The 19,221-nt window shown below is 42.4% G+C and overlaps 1 protein-coding gene across 1 annotated transcript; it reads left to right on the top strand.

Moving 5' to 3' along the window:
- The first annotated feature begins 2,138 nt into the window (after positions 1-2,138).
- On the top strand, positions 2,139-17,546 carry NPM2 (nucleophosmin/nucleoplasmin 2). Its single transcript, XM_073623620.1, has 8 exons — positions 2,139-2,201; positions 4,838-4,923; positions 5,345-5,467; positions 5,544-5,637; positions 9,365-9,501; positions 16,530-16,558; positions 16,806-16,839; positions 17,526-17,546. The coding sequence occupies exons 1-8, from the start codon at positions 2,144-2,146 to the stop codon at positions 17,544-17,546; spliced, it is 582 nt and encodes a 193-aa protein (XP_073479721.1). The 5' UTR covers positions 2,139-2,143.
- Positions 17,547-19,221: the final 1,675 nt, after the last annotated feature.

Below are 19,221 nucleotides of genomic sequence, written 5' to 3'. Positions count from 1 at the left end.
TTGCCGGCAATAGGCTCTGATTTGGCATGCGATTTGACATGTCAAATCGGCTCGATGTGAATGGGGGCTAAGGCCTGGTTTACACCTATGCAAGTTGCAGTTGATGCATTTTGCGTTTTTCAATACACGGTTTTGACCCATTGAAGTCTATGGAACCAATAACACAACCTGCTCATCTCTGGCCCCTTCCAAAAAAAATGCACAGATGTGAACTACATCCATAGGAAACCATGTTAAATGGACTGTAGTGTATTTCTGCAAAACTGAAAATGCACTAAAAAATGCATAGGTGTGAACCAAGCCTTATAAATGGCTCTTTAGCTAAACCCCAAAGTTTAGAGAATCTCCCACACATAGGGTTAAATATTTCATGGTCCTCATCAATCTCAGGTGCAAGCCTTCCCTTATAAATAGCACTGCAGCAGGTATTTTCCTCTACTCTTGTGCGGCAACTCTGGAAGTGTAGGTCTGCTGGGTGGGAATGTGCCATTGTCAGGGTAGTTAGTAGGCTGGGTGGTAAGGGTTTGGGGGCACAGGTTGTTAATTAAGAATTTTTAAATATCATTGGGTTTTTCCTGTGTACTAGATGTCTTTGTGTTTGAGGGGGGGTGTATCTGGTATTTACTAAGGATGTCCTGATACCAGTGAGAAACTTTTTACAATGTGCTAATTAAGTTCCAATATGGCTTTTAACACTAACTTATATGTGGAATTTTTTTAAATTTTGTATTTATTTTCACAGTACTGTGGCTTGAATGCTTGCTATCTCTAATTTATATGGCCATGGTTACTGGTGTGTAGTAATAAAATGGCTGTATGCAGCCCAATTCTGACCAGTATTCTAATGGCTCCCCTTATTAGGCTGATAGAAGCAGGCATATAGGTGACCATAAAGCTATACCTCTTTAGGCCATTATACTGAAACTAGTAAGTGGAACTGGACTCAGGATGGTGGCTTTGTTAAAATATATATATATATATATATATATATATATATATATATATATATATATATATATATATATATATATATATATATATATATATATATATATATATATATATATATATATATATATATAAATATTATGTGTGTGCGTGCTATCTAAAGCAGATTCCTCACTTTAAGCTGTTTAATCTGTTTAGGAGATGCACTTCTTCTTGGTGATCATCACTTGATTTTAATCTCTGGGTGGCTGGATGTGAATGACCTTGTGTCCATTTGCATCAGTTTCCCTCATCCGTCCATGTGACAATGGAAAAAGATCTCCCTTCAGACCTAAACCTGATGTAAACTGAGGCAAGTCCATCAAAATCGGGCTGATCATAGTACGACTGTGGGTCTGGAAAGCTCTGCACAAATGAACAGACACCAATGTCAAATGATTTTGCTTGTTTACAAAACTATAGTGTGAAGGCTGCCTAATGCAGTATGGCAACTAGCCTGACCACCGCACGAATTGCAAATGGGTCCCCTTTCTAAAGTAATGGCAGTTTGAAAATTAAATGCTGCACCAAGAAAAATATAATACATCCAAAGTTCCATCTCCCCAGCAGTATGAGGTTGATTTAATAAAACTGGAGTGCATAATGTGGTGCAGCTGTGCATAGCCAATTGGCTTATAGCTTCAATTGAGGTGGGGAAAGAAGCTGATTTATATGCAGAGCTGCACCAGCTTTTGCACTCTAACTTTCGTTACTTTTCGGTGTCTTCCAGGAGTGGGGGAGCCGTTAGGCTCGCCAGTATATATCTACAAATCACAATGGGGTTGGAGGGCAGGTTTGGAAGTGTCTATTAGAGGGGTAATATTGTAGAGGCAGAAACTGAGTCCTCAATTGCAAAATCCCTTGCCCAAAAAAAGGTACTCTGGCTATAGGTGGTACAAAATGGGCATGGTTGGACTCTGGCTCCTTATCACTTGACTATAACAATAGTGATCTCATTACCTAGTTAATTCCACTTGTCTCTTGGTGGGGCTTGCTCACATTTTTGTGTTGCAGCTCACCATGTGCTTTACAATATAAAATGTGTAAAAGTCATATTGGCACTAACTTTCCATAGATGCGTTTTTAGGTGGTTATTCTCCAGCACCTGGCCTTTCAATCATGCTGAAGCATTTTTGTACATTTTTAGTGTATCAAGATGGATTCTACAATCAGTAACACCAGCAAGTTGGACAAACCAGTGTCTCTCATATGGGGTAAGTGGGGAAAACTGATTCATGGTGGCAATTAGTTCAAACCGGTAAATATGAAATGCACTTTTTGGGGGGGGGCCTATTACATGAGTAGACTTGACCAGAACTGTAATAGTTGCAAAGCCATGCTGTAGAAATTAAAACTGATCTAGCAAAGGATAAATCTGAAAATATCTGCTGATGGATCCCAATAAATAAGTTGACAATGTGGGGGGTCACCATTAAGCCCAATGGCTTGGGGGGGGGGGGGGGCTGTGGCATTGCAGCAAAAACAATGTGGTGTAAGTCAATTTTATATCCTGATCATAAAGTAAATAAACCACAATTCATTCCTTTTTTTTTTTTTTTAGGATGGCCAGTGATCTGGAGTTTTGATGGTTACATTTTATAACTAAAGGCAAAACTCTTTATTTTTGGTTAGTGGAAATGGATTACAATGTGTGGGGTTTTTTTTTTTTTTTTCTGTGCCCCCATTAGGGAGATTCACCCTCTGTCCTGTTTACCATTAATGAAAGTAAAAGAAAATTGGGTTGTCCCCAGAAAATGAGGTGAAGTTATCTAGTTGGCTCACCAGTTCTGGTGACCTGGGGGGGGCCCCCAGGGGATTCACCTCACTTCATGTTGTGGTTATGGGACAGGAAGTGACGTTTAACCTCCCCAATGTACTTCTGTTTAAAAAAACAGCTCCATGGGACACGTTTGGCCAAAGAGAACTGACCGGTTATAACCCTCCCTTACTCTATCCAAAATGAGATTTTTGCTAGTTCTTTAGGTTGTAGTGTAACTTGCTGTTTGAGCCATGAGAAAACTAGCAGTACTATCCAAAGTTTTTCCTCTGAAACTGACACCTTAATCTCATTGCCTATATAAATGGTGATACCTGGCGTTCTTTAATGTCATTAGAATGATTATGTTGACCTTTTTGGGGGTTGTAGCCTAACTTCAGCTAAAAGCAAATGGTTTTGTTAGGGTTTTTTTTAAGCTTTTTAGTCCCCTTATATCTGAAATGTTTGTGGGGGGGGTTGTACCTGGTTTTGACAGGTGCCCACTTCTGCTCCAACTGCCTAGGTGATTGGGAGTGGAGTTTTCTCCCCTCCCTGCTACCTCTTGGGACAAGCCCATTTAGATAGTGCAGCTCGGACATGCGCAGTGGGGAGCCAGCTGTGATTCCACAAGGAATCGCAGCTAGCTTCTCACAGTAAACCTGCTGGTTCTGGGAACCTAAAGACCAGCGAACTGCTGGCCTGGGTAAGGGTGGCACTGGATCCCTGGATGGGTAAGTGTCCTTTTTTAATTAAGTTTGTGGCTGCTGACTTATTTTTACAAACTGAAGCTCCTCTGTAACTATAACTACCATAGTCACCAGATTGCACACACTTATTTTACAGGACTTGTCTAGTGCCAACAATTTGCAGCACTTCATAAAAAGTTGTGGCATAATTTCATCCAGAAAAGTGTGAAGTATTTATATTTAACAATTTTAATTAAAAAAAAATAAATTCCTGGGCATTTTTTCAATGTGTGCATGTCGGCAATAGGCAGTGCTGCCTACCGCATAGGGTAATATAGTAGAACGGCAGGTAGATATAAGCCATTATTTAATACAGTTCTATTCATTTATTACCATAGGAAATTGCTCTGAATTTTACTTGCTATCAGTCTCGTGAAATGCCTGTACAGAGGGCCTTGGACCTTATCAAAGTCCCTCTGTCTCCCTCATTCAGTATGTCTGTAATGAACACGATTAGTGTTACCTGTTGCTAGGGCTGCTAAGGCAGTATAGACAGCCCTCCTGTACTGGGCCTGAGCCCCATCAACTTAAAGGGGGGGGGCTGTACCTGCTTAACAAGAGTTCTGGCTGTACTTTCTTATTTCTGTAGACACTTGTCCTCTTCTGCCTCCCCACTGCAACACTGCCTGCTTTTTTTTAATATATTTTGCCCCCTCTGGCTGCACTGCAGGGGGTTTGGTTCTAGCACATGCACCCCTTTAATCTGCTGTCCCCCCCAGCGTGCTGCTGTCTTCCCTCTCCCACTGGCAGCTGCTGTGGGCACACAGGGATGTTTCAGGATGGAGAGCAGGGCAATAGGCAGGTAGATATGTCAATTACTGGCCCTTTCCTTTCTGAATGAACAGTGGGTGATCACTGATCAGTACCATTCACTCCTGTGTCCATTCATTACTGAAGCACAGTAAACTGTATACTTTATGAATGGCCTTGGAGCACTTCCTATTCATTCATCTGTGCAGCTGAGGCTACAGAGAAAGGGACTAATGATTCTGTCAGTCTCTTCTGGTCAGAGGAAGGGGGCCCTGTCGGGTAGGCTGTATGGGGCCCCGTGTTGCACTGCTAATTGGAAACTTGGCCTGCATATGCAATAAGCAAATCACTATTTACCACATATACATTTTTAAAACAGACTGTTACACAACTGTATAATGTAAGTTTGATATAGCTGATCCCAGTAGACTATATATAAACTCTTTTCTTGAGCTGACAAATGTAAACCTTATTTGCAACATGTCAATGGTGTTCTGTATAGAACGTCCTGCTTTCTGTTTTTTTATATTACAAAAAAGTTTAATTGTGTCCAAGGTTTGGACAGCTGTTGTATGTAACTTGTGTCTGGCTAATGCAGGGTGTGAGCTCAATGAACAGACCAAGACATTCACATTTAAAGTGTCAGATGAAGATAAGAGTGAGCATCAACTGGCGTTAAGGACAGTGAGTATTGCTATAACCTTATATTGTCTGCCTTCTTGAAGCATATCAGAAGCTAAGTGTAGCTTTGTCTAGTTTGATCATTGGTTCTTCCTTCTATTTATAGAATGATCAGCCGCTTGGCATTTTACGAAGATCTAATCCATAGTGCTTGGTATCTTAAATTAAAGTGGTGTCTGATTTGGTATAACTTTGAATTGGCCAAATTTACAAGTTACTGGACTGTGGAAATTGTGTAATTGGTGCCATCTTTTAGGCCTTCAACTGTCAGTTTGGTCTATGCAGACTGGAAGACTGGCATAGAGTAGTTGGGAGAACTTTTTTAAAACTGCTGCCTTTCTGAACATGCATTAATGCTTTCAACCCTTTCCTCATTCTTTAGGCTTTTGTCTTTATATTCTTCTTTTTCACTTTTATTTTCTAGGTATGTCTTGGGAATGCAGCAAAGGATGAGTTCCACATAGTAGAAATAGTCCCTCAAGCAGTAGAAGGGAGTGACGTAAAACCGGTTCCTATTGCCACACTAAAGCCATCTATTCTACCAATGGTGAGCTTCCACTCATGCTGAAAGTATGTTCCACAATATTGGCAGGGATGTTGAACCCATTATTTGTCACTTGCAGGCTACCATGGTGGGCATTGAATTGACTCCTCCAGTCACATTCCAGCTGAAGTCTGGATCTGGGCCAATTTATATTAGTGGTCAGCATGTTGCATGTGAGTAACAGTCTGCAAATTACTTTGCTTTAAATGTTAAATTGTGCTAACAAACTGGACAGATTTTGAAAGGGTGTGTGCAAGCTTCACCAGATTGGGTTTTCATAACTGGGAAGAGCATAACTCTGAAGCCAAGTAGAGCAGAAGCTGGGTGTGGAGTAATTAATCAGATATGAATTTTACTTGGTAGATCTTGAAACCTCATTGGGGGTTTTTCATTCCAGATCTGCTAATATGTAATGTGCTATAGAACCTTTTTGCACCCCTTGCTTTGCTTTTGTTCTACAGTAGCATAACCAATATGTAGAAATTAACATTTTTATTTATATATTTTTTTGCCTTTATATATGATCTAAAAAGTAATATGACTTCAAGGTCAGGATGTAGGCTCCTATTGCTTTGAGCTGTTTAAATGCTAGTTGTAGGTGGTCTCTAGTTCAGTTCTCTCCATCACTGACACAAAACAAGAAGTCGGATTGGGTGTTCTGATGCTACATGCTGGTTTTGAGTGACTCAAAAGCCAAAGGTAGCTGTTTAACTGGCAATTGCTGTACATTCGAAGTTTCCAGTTTGGCTACTTGCATGACTACTTATAAATATTATTGCAAATTAATGGGAGTATCTTCTGTAAGCCAATGCACTTGGGTGGACCATGAGGGAGACAAACTAAAGGCCCAGTGCTGTCTAACTGGTTTAGGAGTGACTAAGACTCTCCTTAAATGCCTGCATAGTGCTAAAGGCACTTTCCTGTTTATTTGAGATGGGTAGGAAGCAAACCTGGTAAACTGGATTGCAGTAGTGGGTTGGGCATACAGCTAACTAAAATGTAAGTTTTCTGCATCTGAAAGCTAAAATATGTTGGGCTGTCAATCACTACTTTATGTAGAAATTGTATCAGCGCATGTATGCCAAGACCTGAAAGCAGCTGAACACCAGGGTCAAACTATCAAATCCCTCTAAGCAAATAGATAAAATAGGTGCAGCGCTAAAAACAAAAACACAAACCAAAAAAATATTTTAAAATACAATAATCCAGGGATGAAGAAAATAACACTAGGGTAATGTCTCCTATAGATAATGCAGAGCACAGAGAATGTCCAGATATTAAACATGAATCCACCAGGCAAACGTGATATTCACAGCAATGATGTGTGGCTGATAGAAGGACCCTTCACCAAAAACCGGATGGCCTCTCACCTGGTAACCAGGACCCTTCACAGAAGAGTCAAGCGAGCATTCCCATAGGGATCAACAAAGTGAAGATAAAGATCCAATGGCAGGAGACTCCTCCAGATAACCACGTAGCAGGGGGTCGGCGTGATTCATATAAACTCATACATTCGACCTGGGACAGGTCACAGAGCCTTATACCCACTACTGGGGTGATAGTAAATCGATAAAGCCGTTGATCTCTCACAGTAGGCAATCATAAAAAGAGGACAATCTAGTGCTCTCTGTATAATCTGTTTTATTTGCCAAGTAAAATATTAAAAGATCTACTCACAATGGTTGCACTCATGAACGAGTGCTGGTTTTACAAAACGTGTAAGGTTTTTTTCAAACCTAGAAGATGGCCCCGCGGGTGACGTCAGACGAAACTCCGAACCTTTCATGACAGAATAGAGAATACCTCTTGGTCACGGGATGTCATCTACAAAATCGTAATGGGAGCAGGTACAGGGAACAGGTCTCAGGATACAAGGAACGGAATCCAGGACAGAAGCCGGTTCAGGCAGGGACAAGGAGGTGACCAAGAGGTATTCTCTATTCTGTCATGAAAGGTTCGGAGTTTCACCTGACGTCACCCGCGGGGCCATCTTCTAGGTTTGAAAAAAACCTTACACGTTTTGTAAAACCAGCACTCGTTCATGAGTGCAACCATTGTGAGTAGATCTTTTAATATTTTACTTGGCAAATAAAACAGATTATACAGAGAGCACTAGATTGTCCTCTTCCTCTTTTTATGATTGCCTACTGTGAGAGATCAACGGCTTTATCGATTTACTATCATCACCCCAGTAGTGGGTATAAGGCTCTGTGACCTGTCTCAGATCGAATGTATGAGTTTATATGAATCACGCCGACCCCCTGCTACGTGGTTATCTGGAGGAGTCTCCTGCCATTGGATCTTTATCTTCACTTTGTTGATCCCTATGGGAATGCTCGCTTGACTCTTCTGTGAAGGGTCCTGGTTACCAGGTGAGAGGCCATCCGGTTTTTGGTGAAGGGTCCTTCTATCGGCCACACATCATTGCTGTGAATATCACGTTTGCCTGGTGGATTCATGTTTAATATCTGGACGTTCTCTGTGCTCTGCATTATCTATAGGAGACATTACCCTAGTGTGTTCTTCATCCCTGGATTATTGTATTTTAAAATATTTTTTTGGTTTGTTTTTGTTTTTAGCGCTGCACCTATTTGATCTGTCAATCACTACTTGCCACCTAGAAATCCTGTTTTGCCTGGCTACTCTAGCTTTAACAATTATGACTTAAATACAGATTCGAAGTTGGTACTAACAATCTACATACTTAAGCTATTATGTCAGCATGACAGGCAGTGCTGTTGCTACTGCTAGGCAAAGTAGGGTGCAGCCATGGATGCTGGTCCGCTGATATCCCCCCCACCAGGGCTACCATAGGGGGGAGGAGAAACAGCCCATACACATGTAGGGGGCCCAGGCCCCAACCCAACTAGATGTTGCAGGGTCCAAACCCCCTAAGAGCATCCTGCCCAGTCAGCATCCTTGCTGCCATGCCAACAGTGAATGCTGTGCAGCAATCCAAGTTGTCCCTGAATGTATGGCAGCTGACAGCATCCACTGCCTGCTGTTCTCAGCATTAGGGTTTGGTTTCTAGGACATAAGTGGTCCTAGTAACCAATTGTGTGCTTGCCCCTCCTCCAGACCCCAGCATTCAGAGGAGGAAGTTTCTCTTCCAAACCTCAGGTCCCAAAACCCAGCCTTCCAGCTTTCACCTGTTCTGTAGCCAACTACTGCAATGAAAAGGAATGAATCCTGATGTAAGTTGGGGTCTTTGCAATACTTCCTCCTCCCCTTCCACTACCCCCAACTATTCTCTTAAACCTCTCCTTTCCTTTCTAACTTTGGGGGCCTTATTGAAAGGCAGTGGGCTCTGGGATCTTAATATAAGTGGGTTCTCTGATGTAAGGGAAAACTCTGGAGACCCTTGTGAAAGGAGGAGAAACTTTGGGGGCCCTATTTTAAGGAGTAAACACCGGGGGGGAGGCAGCAGGTGTTAAGCTGTGTAAAGGGCCCTAAAATTACTGAAGGCTGCCCTGTTCACTACACACTGCGCCAACATTCTGCATACCGCTGCAGGATTGGATGATGGCTGGGGACAAAGACATCTCCTGCAAACATCAGCCAATCTGGAGAAGAGGATTTCAGCTAATGAGGTGCTGAGCTGCATGCAACATCACTTCCTCCCAGCTCCCCCAGTCAATCTCCACATTGAGGTGAGACGGCATCCCTGCACAGGTGGCATTTGCAGTTTTTGGGTTTTTTGTTTTTTTTTGGGGGGGGGGGGGTGGTGGTAGGGTTGTGAACGTCTGTTTTGCCTAGGCAGCAAAATAGTCTAGCACCAGCTCTGATGGCAGGAAACCTTTTTTTTTATTTAAAGTTGGTTATGACTGTATCACTACAGGTTTCTTCATCCTATTGAGCTAGGTACACCAGAGAAATAAACTGACTATTGTACACCTTTAGTGGAAGCAGACTACTCCTGGGCAGAGGAGGAAGAAGGTGAGGAGGAGGTGGAAGAGGAAGAAGAGGAGGAAGATCCAGAATCTCCTCCAAAACCTGTAAAGAGGCCAGCAGCTTCCAAGAAGGCAGGACAGGCAAAGGTACCAGTTTGGCTTTTTTTCCCTTCTGCCTAAAGAAAACAGATTTTGGTTTTCATATTGGTGTGAATAGGGGTTACAATGCCTGTGCAGCAAGAGGGTTTTCTTTTCATACATCAGGGGACACAGAGCCATAGTAGTTACTATGTGGGGTGATGGACACTGGCATGCCCTAAGACAAAAGTGCACTCCCTATATAACCCCTCCCACTAGGAGTACCTCAGTGTTTTTTTTTTTTTTTTTTTTTTTTTCCCACCAGTGTCTAGATGTTGGTCACGAAGTAAAGATGTGCTGAGCTCCTCTGGAGCAATCCTTGCTGTGGCTAGCTATGCAGATGGATCCATTCAAGGTCTTTCTGGCTGAACTGAATGGTACCTGGGCCTTGTGTCCAGAGAAAAGGTTTATGCCTGAGACTGCTTCTCTTTCGAGAGCTGGAATCCAGTACTTTTTAGTATTAAGGCCATAAAGTTTACTGCCAGTGGTGCTATTGCAGGTCCAGGATTGTGGGTTTCCTTGAGGATCCCCAACTCCTGAAGGTTGAAGATTGGGTCTGTTGGTTTACCACAGAAAACCTGTGGCAGGAAAGGTAAGTGGAGTTTTTCTAAAATGTTGTTAAAATTTTTCTTATGAATTGTCTCTAAAGAGGAAGTAAAATCTCCCACTCTGATGCCGCTTTTTATTTAGTCCATTATAATTATCAAACTCTAGCCACTGTTATCAAGCCCAAATTGCAAATTACTTTTAGTATTTTCTGAGTCCACAGTAGTGTTTCTGCCCTTACATTGAGCACTTCCTGTACTGTTAACCAAGCCTTCTTCTCAATCCAACATTTCTATGGCTTCCCTGCTCATAGCTGACTTGTTTTATTTCATAGTATTTACTTGTGCTGATTATCTAGTGTTTGCCTATCAGCTTTAGCTGATAAACCTGCAGTAATGCTGTCCGATGCCCAAGTTTACACTTGATGTTACATGGGTTGTAGTAGGAAGCTCTGAGTGACTTCAGTGTTGTGCGTAGGAAGTCCTGATAATAGACAGATAAGCACACAGTGCCGTAAATCAGGGGAGCTATGGGCATGCTCAGTGACATTTTTCTAAATAACGAAAAGGATTACAACAATACTAAGCAAGTAAGGGGATATCTACAGCAGTGTTCATTAGGGTTTTTTTTAATGCTGATTTACATGGGACAAAGTTGTGGGGGAGAGTTTACAACCACTTTAAAGTAAATGTTATGCCTAAGTGTCACCACTGGGGGCTATATGGAGCACATACCTTCTCATGCTCTGCTCAGAGATCATGCTGTGTCACAGAAGCAGCAGTTTTTTTTTTTTTTTTTTTTTTTCTTCCAGCCAGCAGGCAGATCTCCAGTAAGTTTGGGGGGGGGGGGGGGTTTGCTTCCTCCAGACACCCCCCCCCCCCCCCCCCCCACCTGGGCTGAACTCTTCATGAGGCTGAGTATAAGGGAGAACTGAAAACTATCAGCAATGCTGTTTTCTTTCACCGCCCCTACACAGGGTGGCTTCCAGGTCTCCATGCCATCCCTCCCTTACAAGCTGATCCCATTGGATCAGAGGCCTGTGCTTGCGCAGGAAATCTTTTTGAAAGAAGGGGGGGTGCAATGAAAGGTGGGGGCAAGGATTAGTGTCCAACGTGGGAGTGTTTAAAAAAAAAAAAACAAAAAAAAACTGCTGGCTGCAAAATTGTTGCAGAGTCATGAGAGCAAAGGGAACATGGAAGAGGTTGGCGATGCAGGCATTTCCTGCTTGACACATTTACTATTTGCATGAGGCTGAGCATTAATAGCAGTGGCTGGACTATTACTCAAGTAGTGGATGCGATTTCTTCTGATAGTACCTCTGCTTTGTGTTTGAGTTTCTATTGTAGAACCTCCACAAGGTCCTCATGCAGGTGCTTGCTTATAAACTAGCCAAACGCACAACTGCTGGGATGCCTACGGCCACATCACCCTGAAATCGCCTGATCTCAGAGGCTAAACAGGGTCAGGCCTGGTTAGTACCTGTACGGGAGACTGCCTGGGAATACCAGGTGTTATACACGGTTCTGTGAACATTGTTGCTAACACAAACGGCTAAATGCAGGAACGCACATCAGCGTAGGATAAACTTCCTTTCACCATGCAGAAGCTCCTGGCTAGTCTTCCTTTTGCAGTGAAACAGTGATTTGAGAATGTTTGGATAATTCATCCAAAGATTCTAGTGGAAAAGTACCCCCTTTTGCCATTTAAGTAAAGGAATAAATATATTCATTTTTAAAGCTCCTCTTGTGCCAGGGGCATCAGCCACGAGGCAGTCACGATGGCTTCTACCAGGTTCAAGGGTAATACTCAATTTAACCAAAGGAACAAAAGAGGTCTTGGGAGTAAACCTACAAGATACTGAAGCCTCCTTTTGAGGTGCCCCGCTTGCTCAATAGGGGGAATTCTTCTGCAGTTCAGGATCTAACAGGAAGATGAATAGGGGACTTCCTCAATAGCTCCAAGGTACAAGCTGGAGTTCCAAAAGTTCCGTTTTTTTTTTTTTCTTTTTCTCAGATCAAAATGTTCCTAAGAATCCAGAGTTTCTCTTGAGCATTGGACTCAAAGTATAACGATACTAGCCTACTTAGACTATCTACTCTTGATAGATCAATCGGTAGCCTGTTTAAACCAAAGTCTGGTCACTGCAGTCAGCTACCTGGAATACTTTAGGTTGGATCCTCAAAACCATCAAGGAGATTGCAGTACTTAGAGCTGAGCATAGATACAGTCCAGAATAGGGTGTTTTTGCCCCAGAAAAGAATCGGTTCATTAAAGGAACTGATTCGATTGGTCAAAACAAAGAACAATCCTAGTCATCTTTGCATGAGTTTTATTGGGGAAAAATGGTGGCTTCTTTCGAGGCCTTTCCTTATGCGCAGTTTCATTCAAGACTACTGCAAAACAGTATCCTGTCAACTTGGAACAAGGTCCAAACTCTGGACTTCCCGATGCGTTTATCCACCAAAGTGCATCGGAGCCTCAATTGGTGGTTAATATCCAAAAATCTTCAAAAATAAATCCTTTCTACCAGTTACCAGGAAAGTAGTAACAGATACCAGCCTTTTGGGCTGGGGAGCAGTCCTGGAAGAAGCGTCTGTCCAAGGGAAGCCATCCAAATCAGAGTTGACCCTGCCCATCAATATTCTAGAGATTCGGGCAGTATGCCTGGCCCTAAAGGCCTGGATGCTCAGACTAAGGAATTATCCTGTCAGGATCCAATCTGACAATGCCACAGCTGTGGCTTATATCAATCACCTAGGGGGGCACAAAGTCATGCAGCCCAGAGGTGAATCCTATTCTGTCTTGGGCAGAAAACATCCCTTGCCTATCAGCAGCTTTCATTCCAGGGATGGGAAATTGGCAGGTGGACTACTTGAGTCTCCAACAATAGTTCCCGGGAGAATGGTCCCTTCACCCTGACATCTTTCTGTCAATATGCCAAAAAATGGGGAGTTCCAGATGTGGATCTGTTTGCGTCGAGGTTCAACAAGATCAACTTTGTCAAGGACAAGGGATCCAATGGCATATGGAACAGATGCCTTGGTATTTCCATGGGATCAGTTTTCACTGATCTATGCGTTCCCTCCTGTTCTGCTGCTGCTTCCATGTCTCCTACGCAGGATCAAGCAAGAGAGAAAGGAGGTGATTCTGTTGGCCCAGGAGATCTTGGTTTGCTGAGATAAGGATGGCAGTAGGGGACCCTGCCCCTGTGGCCAGACCTTCTCTCGCAAGGTCCAGTGTTCCATCCTACCTTACAAATGCTAAATTTAATGATTTGGCTATTTGAGACCCACATTCTAAAGGGTTGTCAGCAGTTTATACCTTGGTTAATGCTAGGAAGCCAGCCTCCAGAATCATACTATAGAGTCTGGAAGGCATATGTCTCCTGGTGTGAATCCAGGGGTTGGCACCCCAGGATATGTATCATAGGTAGGATCCTTGAGTTCCTACAGATGGGGATCAGTAATGAAGCTGGCCTTGAGCACTATCAAGGACCATGTGTCGGCCTTGTTGGAGTTTTTTCAACTACCACTTGCTTCACACTCTCTGGTTCGTAACCTTATCCAGGGGGTAATGTGGATTAATCCCCCAGTTAAGTCACCCCTGAACCCTTGGGACTTGACTTTTAGTCCTGTAGGCTTTACAAAAACAGCCTTTTGAACCGATTCAAGATATTCCCTTAATCCTCTTGACGAGGGAAATGGTTTTCTTGGGTGCCATATCTTCTGCAAGGAGAGTATCGGTTTGCTGCTCTTTCCTGTAATGAGCCATATTTGATTATTCATAAGGTTGTATTGTGGCCTCATACTAAATTTTCTACCAAAGGTAGTGTCAGGTTTTCATTTAAACCAGGATATTCTGCCTTCATTTTCCAGAACCTTGTTCTGTGGAAGAAAAGTCATGACTTTCTCTGGTGAGTGGTCAAGGTCTATTTAAAAGTGACTGCTCAGATTTGTAAAACAGATGTTTTGTTTGTTGCCAATCTAACATTACTAAATGTATTTGTCAAGTGATTGTTCAAGCTTATGGTTTAAAGAGGAAAATTCCTCTTTTCATATTAAAGTGCACTCCATCAGGCCTGTTAGTGCTTCTTGGGCAGTGCGTCACCAAGCCTCAATGGCTCAGGTCTGCAAGGCTGCAACTTGGTCTTCAATCCATACGTTTACCAGATTCTATTAAGTAAATGTAAAAGGTCATGAGGATATCACCTTTGGGTGCAGTATAAGTCCTCTAGTCTTAGTGCCCTACTTTTCTCTCTCAGTTGGCATTGCTATGGGACAGCAACCAAAGTAACTACTATGGCTCTGTCCTATGATGTATGAAAAGAAAATAGGATTTTTAAAACCGCTTACCTGTAAAATCCTTTTTCTTTGAAGTACATCAAGGGGACACAGAGGCCCCTCCCTTCTTGGTATACATGTGTATTGCTTTGCTACAAGACTGAGGTACTGCCGGTAGTGGGAGGGGTTATATAGGGAGTGCACTTTTTTGTCTTGGAGTGTGCCAGTGTCATCACCTGAAGGTGGCCTATAACCCCACATAGTAACTACTATGGCTCTGTGTCCCCTGATACTTCAAAGAACAATTTTACAGGTAAGCTGTTTTAAAAAAAAAACTATTTCTTTGCAGCTCAATTTACTAAGTTAACATGGCAGCATAAAGATTATTGGTTATTTTCAGCTGAGATTTGAAAGCTAGTCATGACTTAAATAAATCTTGTCTCTGCATTCATGCTTTGTGAATGGAGTCTACAGGATTGAGCTTTAACTGAATAGAGCTTTACTAAAAAGCATAATCTACCAAATGAGGTGTCTAGTAGGCCCCAAAGTGGTTCCATAATCAAGTCTAGCCTCTTCATGTGATAAAGAAAATAACTGGTGTATTAGCTATAAGGTTAATTTGAATAGTTGGAGGCAAAGAAATAGGCACTGGTGTCAATGTACTGGGCCTAGTACAGCTTAACTGATTGGTATTGGTGATTAGGTTTAACTGTAGGATTAAAAGTGGACCTGGCATAAAACCTCTAAGGTAACAATGGTGCAGATGCCTTTTTGGTGTGGGTGTGAGTGCCTATATAGGTCTTCAAATTGATCCTATAGAGCACCTTGGATCCTAGGCTCACTCTACATGGAAATCATTTCAGATTCGGGCAAGAATCCAGACTTTAAGTGCCACCCATTCTGCATGAAGCCATGCATAGCTGAGAAAAAGCTTTGTAAAAGGTTAAACCTGAGTTGATCTGTAAAGGTAAAACCCCAGCTTGTGCCAACAGGGAAATGGCGTTTCCTGATGCATTTAAAACTTTCTGGACTAATTCAATTGCGATTCTACAATATCTTACTCCCGCATTGTAGAGCTAAGCCTTTCTTTTCCAATTCCAAAAAGTGTCATTTCAAGCTTTCCTTAGTCAATGTCCCCCCCATGTCTTTCTATTGTGGAATATTGCGAAAAAAATGAGAGCGAGCCACATTCAATGATTGAGCAAACACAAACTGACTTAAGATTGCCACTATAATCCCAAATGGAAAAGGATGGTCTTGTACTGTCTCTCATACAAGAGAACAGATGGGGAAGCTGAAACTAAGTAGCATGGATGGCCTATGGGACTAGGAAGCCAGGTAGTCCTAGATTCCTTCTGGCTCCAAGGCCAAGCATACAAAACTTCAGAATCTGCTCCAATGGATCGCGTGCCAGTCTACACACCAAGGTGGTAGGCTCTTTAGGACTAGTGTAGGCCAGAATCTTTTAAGAACAGGTTGTAATGCTATATGGCAGGGATCTGCAATTAGCAGACCTCCACCTGTTGCAAAACTAAGTCCCATCATGCCTCGGTGTCGTGCTTGTGGCTGTCAGAGTTTGGCTATGCCTCATGAGAACTGTAGTTCTACAACAGCTGGAGGTCTGCTAATTGCATATCCCTACTATATGGACTGTTTGTGCAACTGGCTAAAGGCTGTATTGATCTTGCTGACTTTGAGAACATATCAAACTAGAGAAGGTTAAAATATTACGACCAACTTGCAAAACCCCACCCATTTCAGTAGCAAGTCAATTTTTCAGAGTGAAGTAAAAATGCTGGTGGTTCAGCTTTCTTTAAGAAAGCCTATAAGGGTGATCAAGCTGTGACACTGCTGCTATGGTCGTTCTTATTCACAGAATTGCAGATATCCCCCAGTCAAGGACGTCATGACACCCTAAGGTATTGAAGTTAATCAAATCTGAGATGTAAAATATCTAGTGTCCATAGAAATGATCATAATGTGTAACTATTTGAGCTCCTACTAGTCATTAATACTTTCCCTGTTTTGGCATTTTATACCACTGGTCTGTTCTACCCTCTGACAGACCAACATCTGAGTGTTGGCATGTGACAAATTTGTATTTGGTTATTTGAAAGACTCCTCACCTGGCAGATGTTACATTTTTAATATAAGTGTTTTAGAATGGCTCTTCTAGTGTTTAACTATTGGTAATGACTGTCTTTATTGTAGAAGAAGAAAATGGAAAAAGATGAAGAGGAGTAAGTATTAATGGAGGTGTTTGTATGGTCTAGTTTGAGGTTTTTCTGCATTTTTGGGATATATTTTTTTTTCAAGTAACAGTTTTTATTCATGTTAGCGATACAGAATAAAGAAGCATAGAAAATCACAAATTATCTAGCATATCCATCTGATTTTGGGATATTTTTGAAGCTTTAATTCACCTTGTTTCTGGATGTTTGTATTCCTATTTAATCCTTTGCTAAGTAATCCTAATCTCCCATACAGAAGTTCTGAAGAGGAAGACAGTCCTGCCAAAAAGGTATGTTGCCTCTAAATGGAACATTACTTGTTGCAGTGATGCGCTTTTTGCAATAGAGATGGGAGAGATGGATGCTGTACTTCTAGTGATTTTTAGTGTAGTTTAGAAATCAGTCCTGATGTACTAGTGCTGCTTACCTGATATGGTTGGCAGTGCCAGAACAAGTTCTTAGCACTCTAGGCAATAAGGCCAAACTAAAATGTGAGCTTTGACCTTCACTGTGTAGCACAGAACTCAGACCAGGGTGGCTGACTTATTACAGGTTACATTCCCTGTGAGGCACAGTTTAGTCAACTCAGGAAGCAGACATACATGTTTGCAGTCTAAGGCTCCATGCACACTGGCAAAACATTGCTTCTACAGGAGTTGTGTTCTGCCTGTAGAAGCAACTCAATGTTATCCTTTGTGTTCATGCACATTAGGACGTTTACAGGCATAATTTAAGATCAATGTTTTAGAGGCAGGAAAACCCCTATGATTTGTTTGCTTGGAGCTTACTGGCAAAACTTAACTCTCCTAAACTCATCTAAAATTTGTACAAAAAAAGCTGAGTTTACTCCAAAGAGAACAGATGTTTTAAGGATGGTGTGCATGGAGCCTAATGTTTTAACTGGGTGAAGTGAACCTTGTGATACTCCGAGCTTTCCAGAAAAGATATGGAAAACTTTTGACTGTACTGTCTTTAGGGCAAAGAGCCACCCTCTTGAGGTTAACTATTCAGGGGACCCAATTGCAAAGTTGGCAAGGACACTCTCTGATCTTTTCAAGCTCTTACTCGCTGTGCCCTGGATACTTAACTGCTTTTTTGCTGCACCAGACAGCCTCTGTGCTGTGCCTTCAGGTCAGATCCTTGGGGTCCCCTTCATGTGACTGCTCAGAAACTCTGGCTGTGGGTCCCCAAGCTTGAGCTGGGACCCAGATGGCCTCAACTGCAGCTTTCAGTCCTGGAGGGCCACAGACTGGGTCTTCTCTCACAGGACATGGACCCTGGTCATTTTTGCCCACCTCAGCCACACCCTACTGCCCATTTTTCTTGCCAGGGATTGGTAGTAAGAATATGCAAGTGAGGGTCTGCCTCTTCTATCCACTAAATTCTGGAACACACCAGAAATATGGGGGGGGTTGAGCCTGCCACCAACAGAACCCAGAACAGCCCAAAGCAATTGAACTTTGCTCCACTGCTACAGGGGAGCCAAAACAAAATTTGCCTGAAATTTTAAGCTATCTAGCTAAGGGGGTGCTACATCATTGCTGGCATTTTGTAGTGGTTTTGTCCTGCCAGAAATGGTCAGCTTGCAGCTTCCTGTTTGCTCTGCCTATGGTGCATTGGAATCTTGAATTGTTCACCTGTCCAGTTGTAGCTTACAGAACACCATCAATAGGACTAGGACAATTCCTCCTCACAACCGCCAATGACCATTTTCTCCATTAACTTGCTACAGCGCTGTTGCACAAAGACATGTTACTTGTAGGATCACCAGTTGCAAACACAAATGCAGCTACCACTAAAGATTGGTAAACTCAGCTGCAACAACTTAAATTGTTTAAATGACTGGATCTGGTTAAAATTTGGTCATATCTGAATGATGTGCCTAAAGATTAAACCACAAAGCTTTTAGACCTGGCAATATGTTCTCTATATGCTGTTCAGTCCAATAGTCGTGCACTCTAGAAGTTGCATAAAGGGTTGCCAGTAAGATTTTACATGATTCATCTATTGGTCAACCATGCATATGTTTGCTGTACACAGGCTAGACATGGTTTTCTTGACTGGTTCTGTAACCAACTAATCTATCCAAAAAGAGTATCTAAATCTTGATTAGGTTTATGAAAAATGGGGGTGAAGGAGGGATTTCTTTATCTTACATCATGGGACACAGCCTTGAGTAATGGGTTATAGGCCACCTTCAGGTGATGGACACTGGTATACCCAATCCAAGAAGTTCACTCGCTATATAACCCCTCTTTCCAGGAGCACATCGGTTTTTTTTTCACCAGTGTCTAAGGTGTTGGTCACGAGTGAAGTGCTCTGAGGAGCTCCAGGAGGGATCCATGCACCAGATCCATCGTGCCACTGAGGCCTAAAAGGATGGTACCTGGGGCCTTGTATCCGAAGCACGAGGTCTTGCCTGTAATGCCTCTTTATAGGGCTGGAACCCAAGGCTTTGGTCTTGCTACATTGCCTAGCTTTCCTGGTGGGGTGCTTTTACAGGTCCAAGGGAGTTGTAACCCCTATATCTAGGGACCCAGTCCTTGAAGATTTGCTTAATGCAGCTTGCCATGATGGGTGAAGGTTAAATTGTCTGTTCAGCAAATCCTGCAGCAGGGATAAGGGAAGGAACTTGGGTATTAAAAGAATCTATTCTTCCATTAGGGAAAAAT

This window comes from Aquarana catesbeiana, linkage group LG03 (genome assembly GCF_042186555.1).
Source record: "Aquarana catesbeiana isolate 2022-GZ linkage group LG03, ASM4218655v1, whole genome shotgun sequence".
Classification (NCBI taxonomy): Eukaryota; Metazoa; Chordata; class Amphibia; order Anura; family Ranidae; genus Aquarana; species Aquarana catesbeiana.
This window is presented reverse-complemented; position numbering and strand designations above follow the sequence as displayed.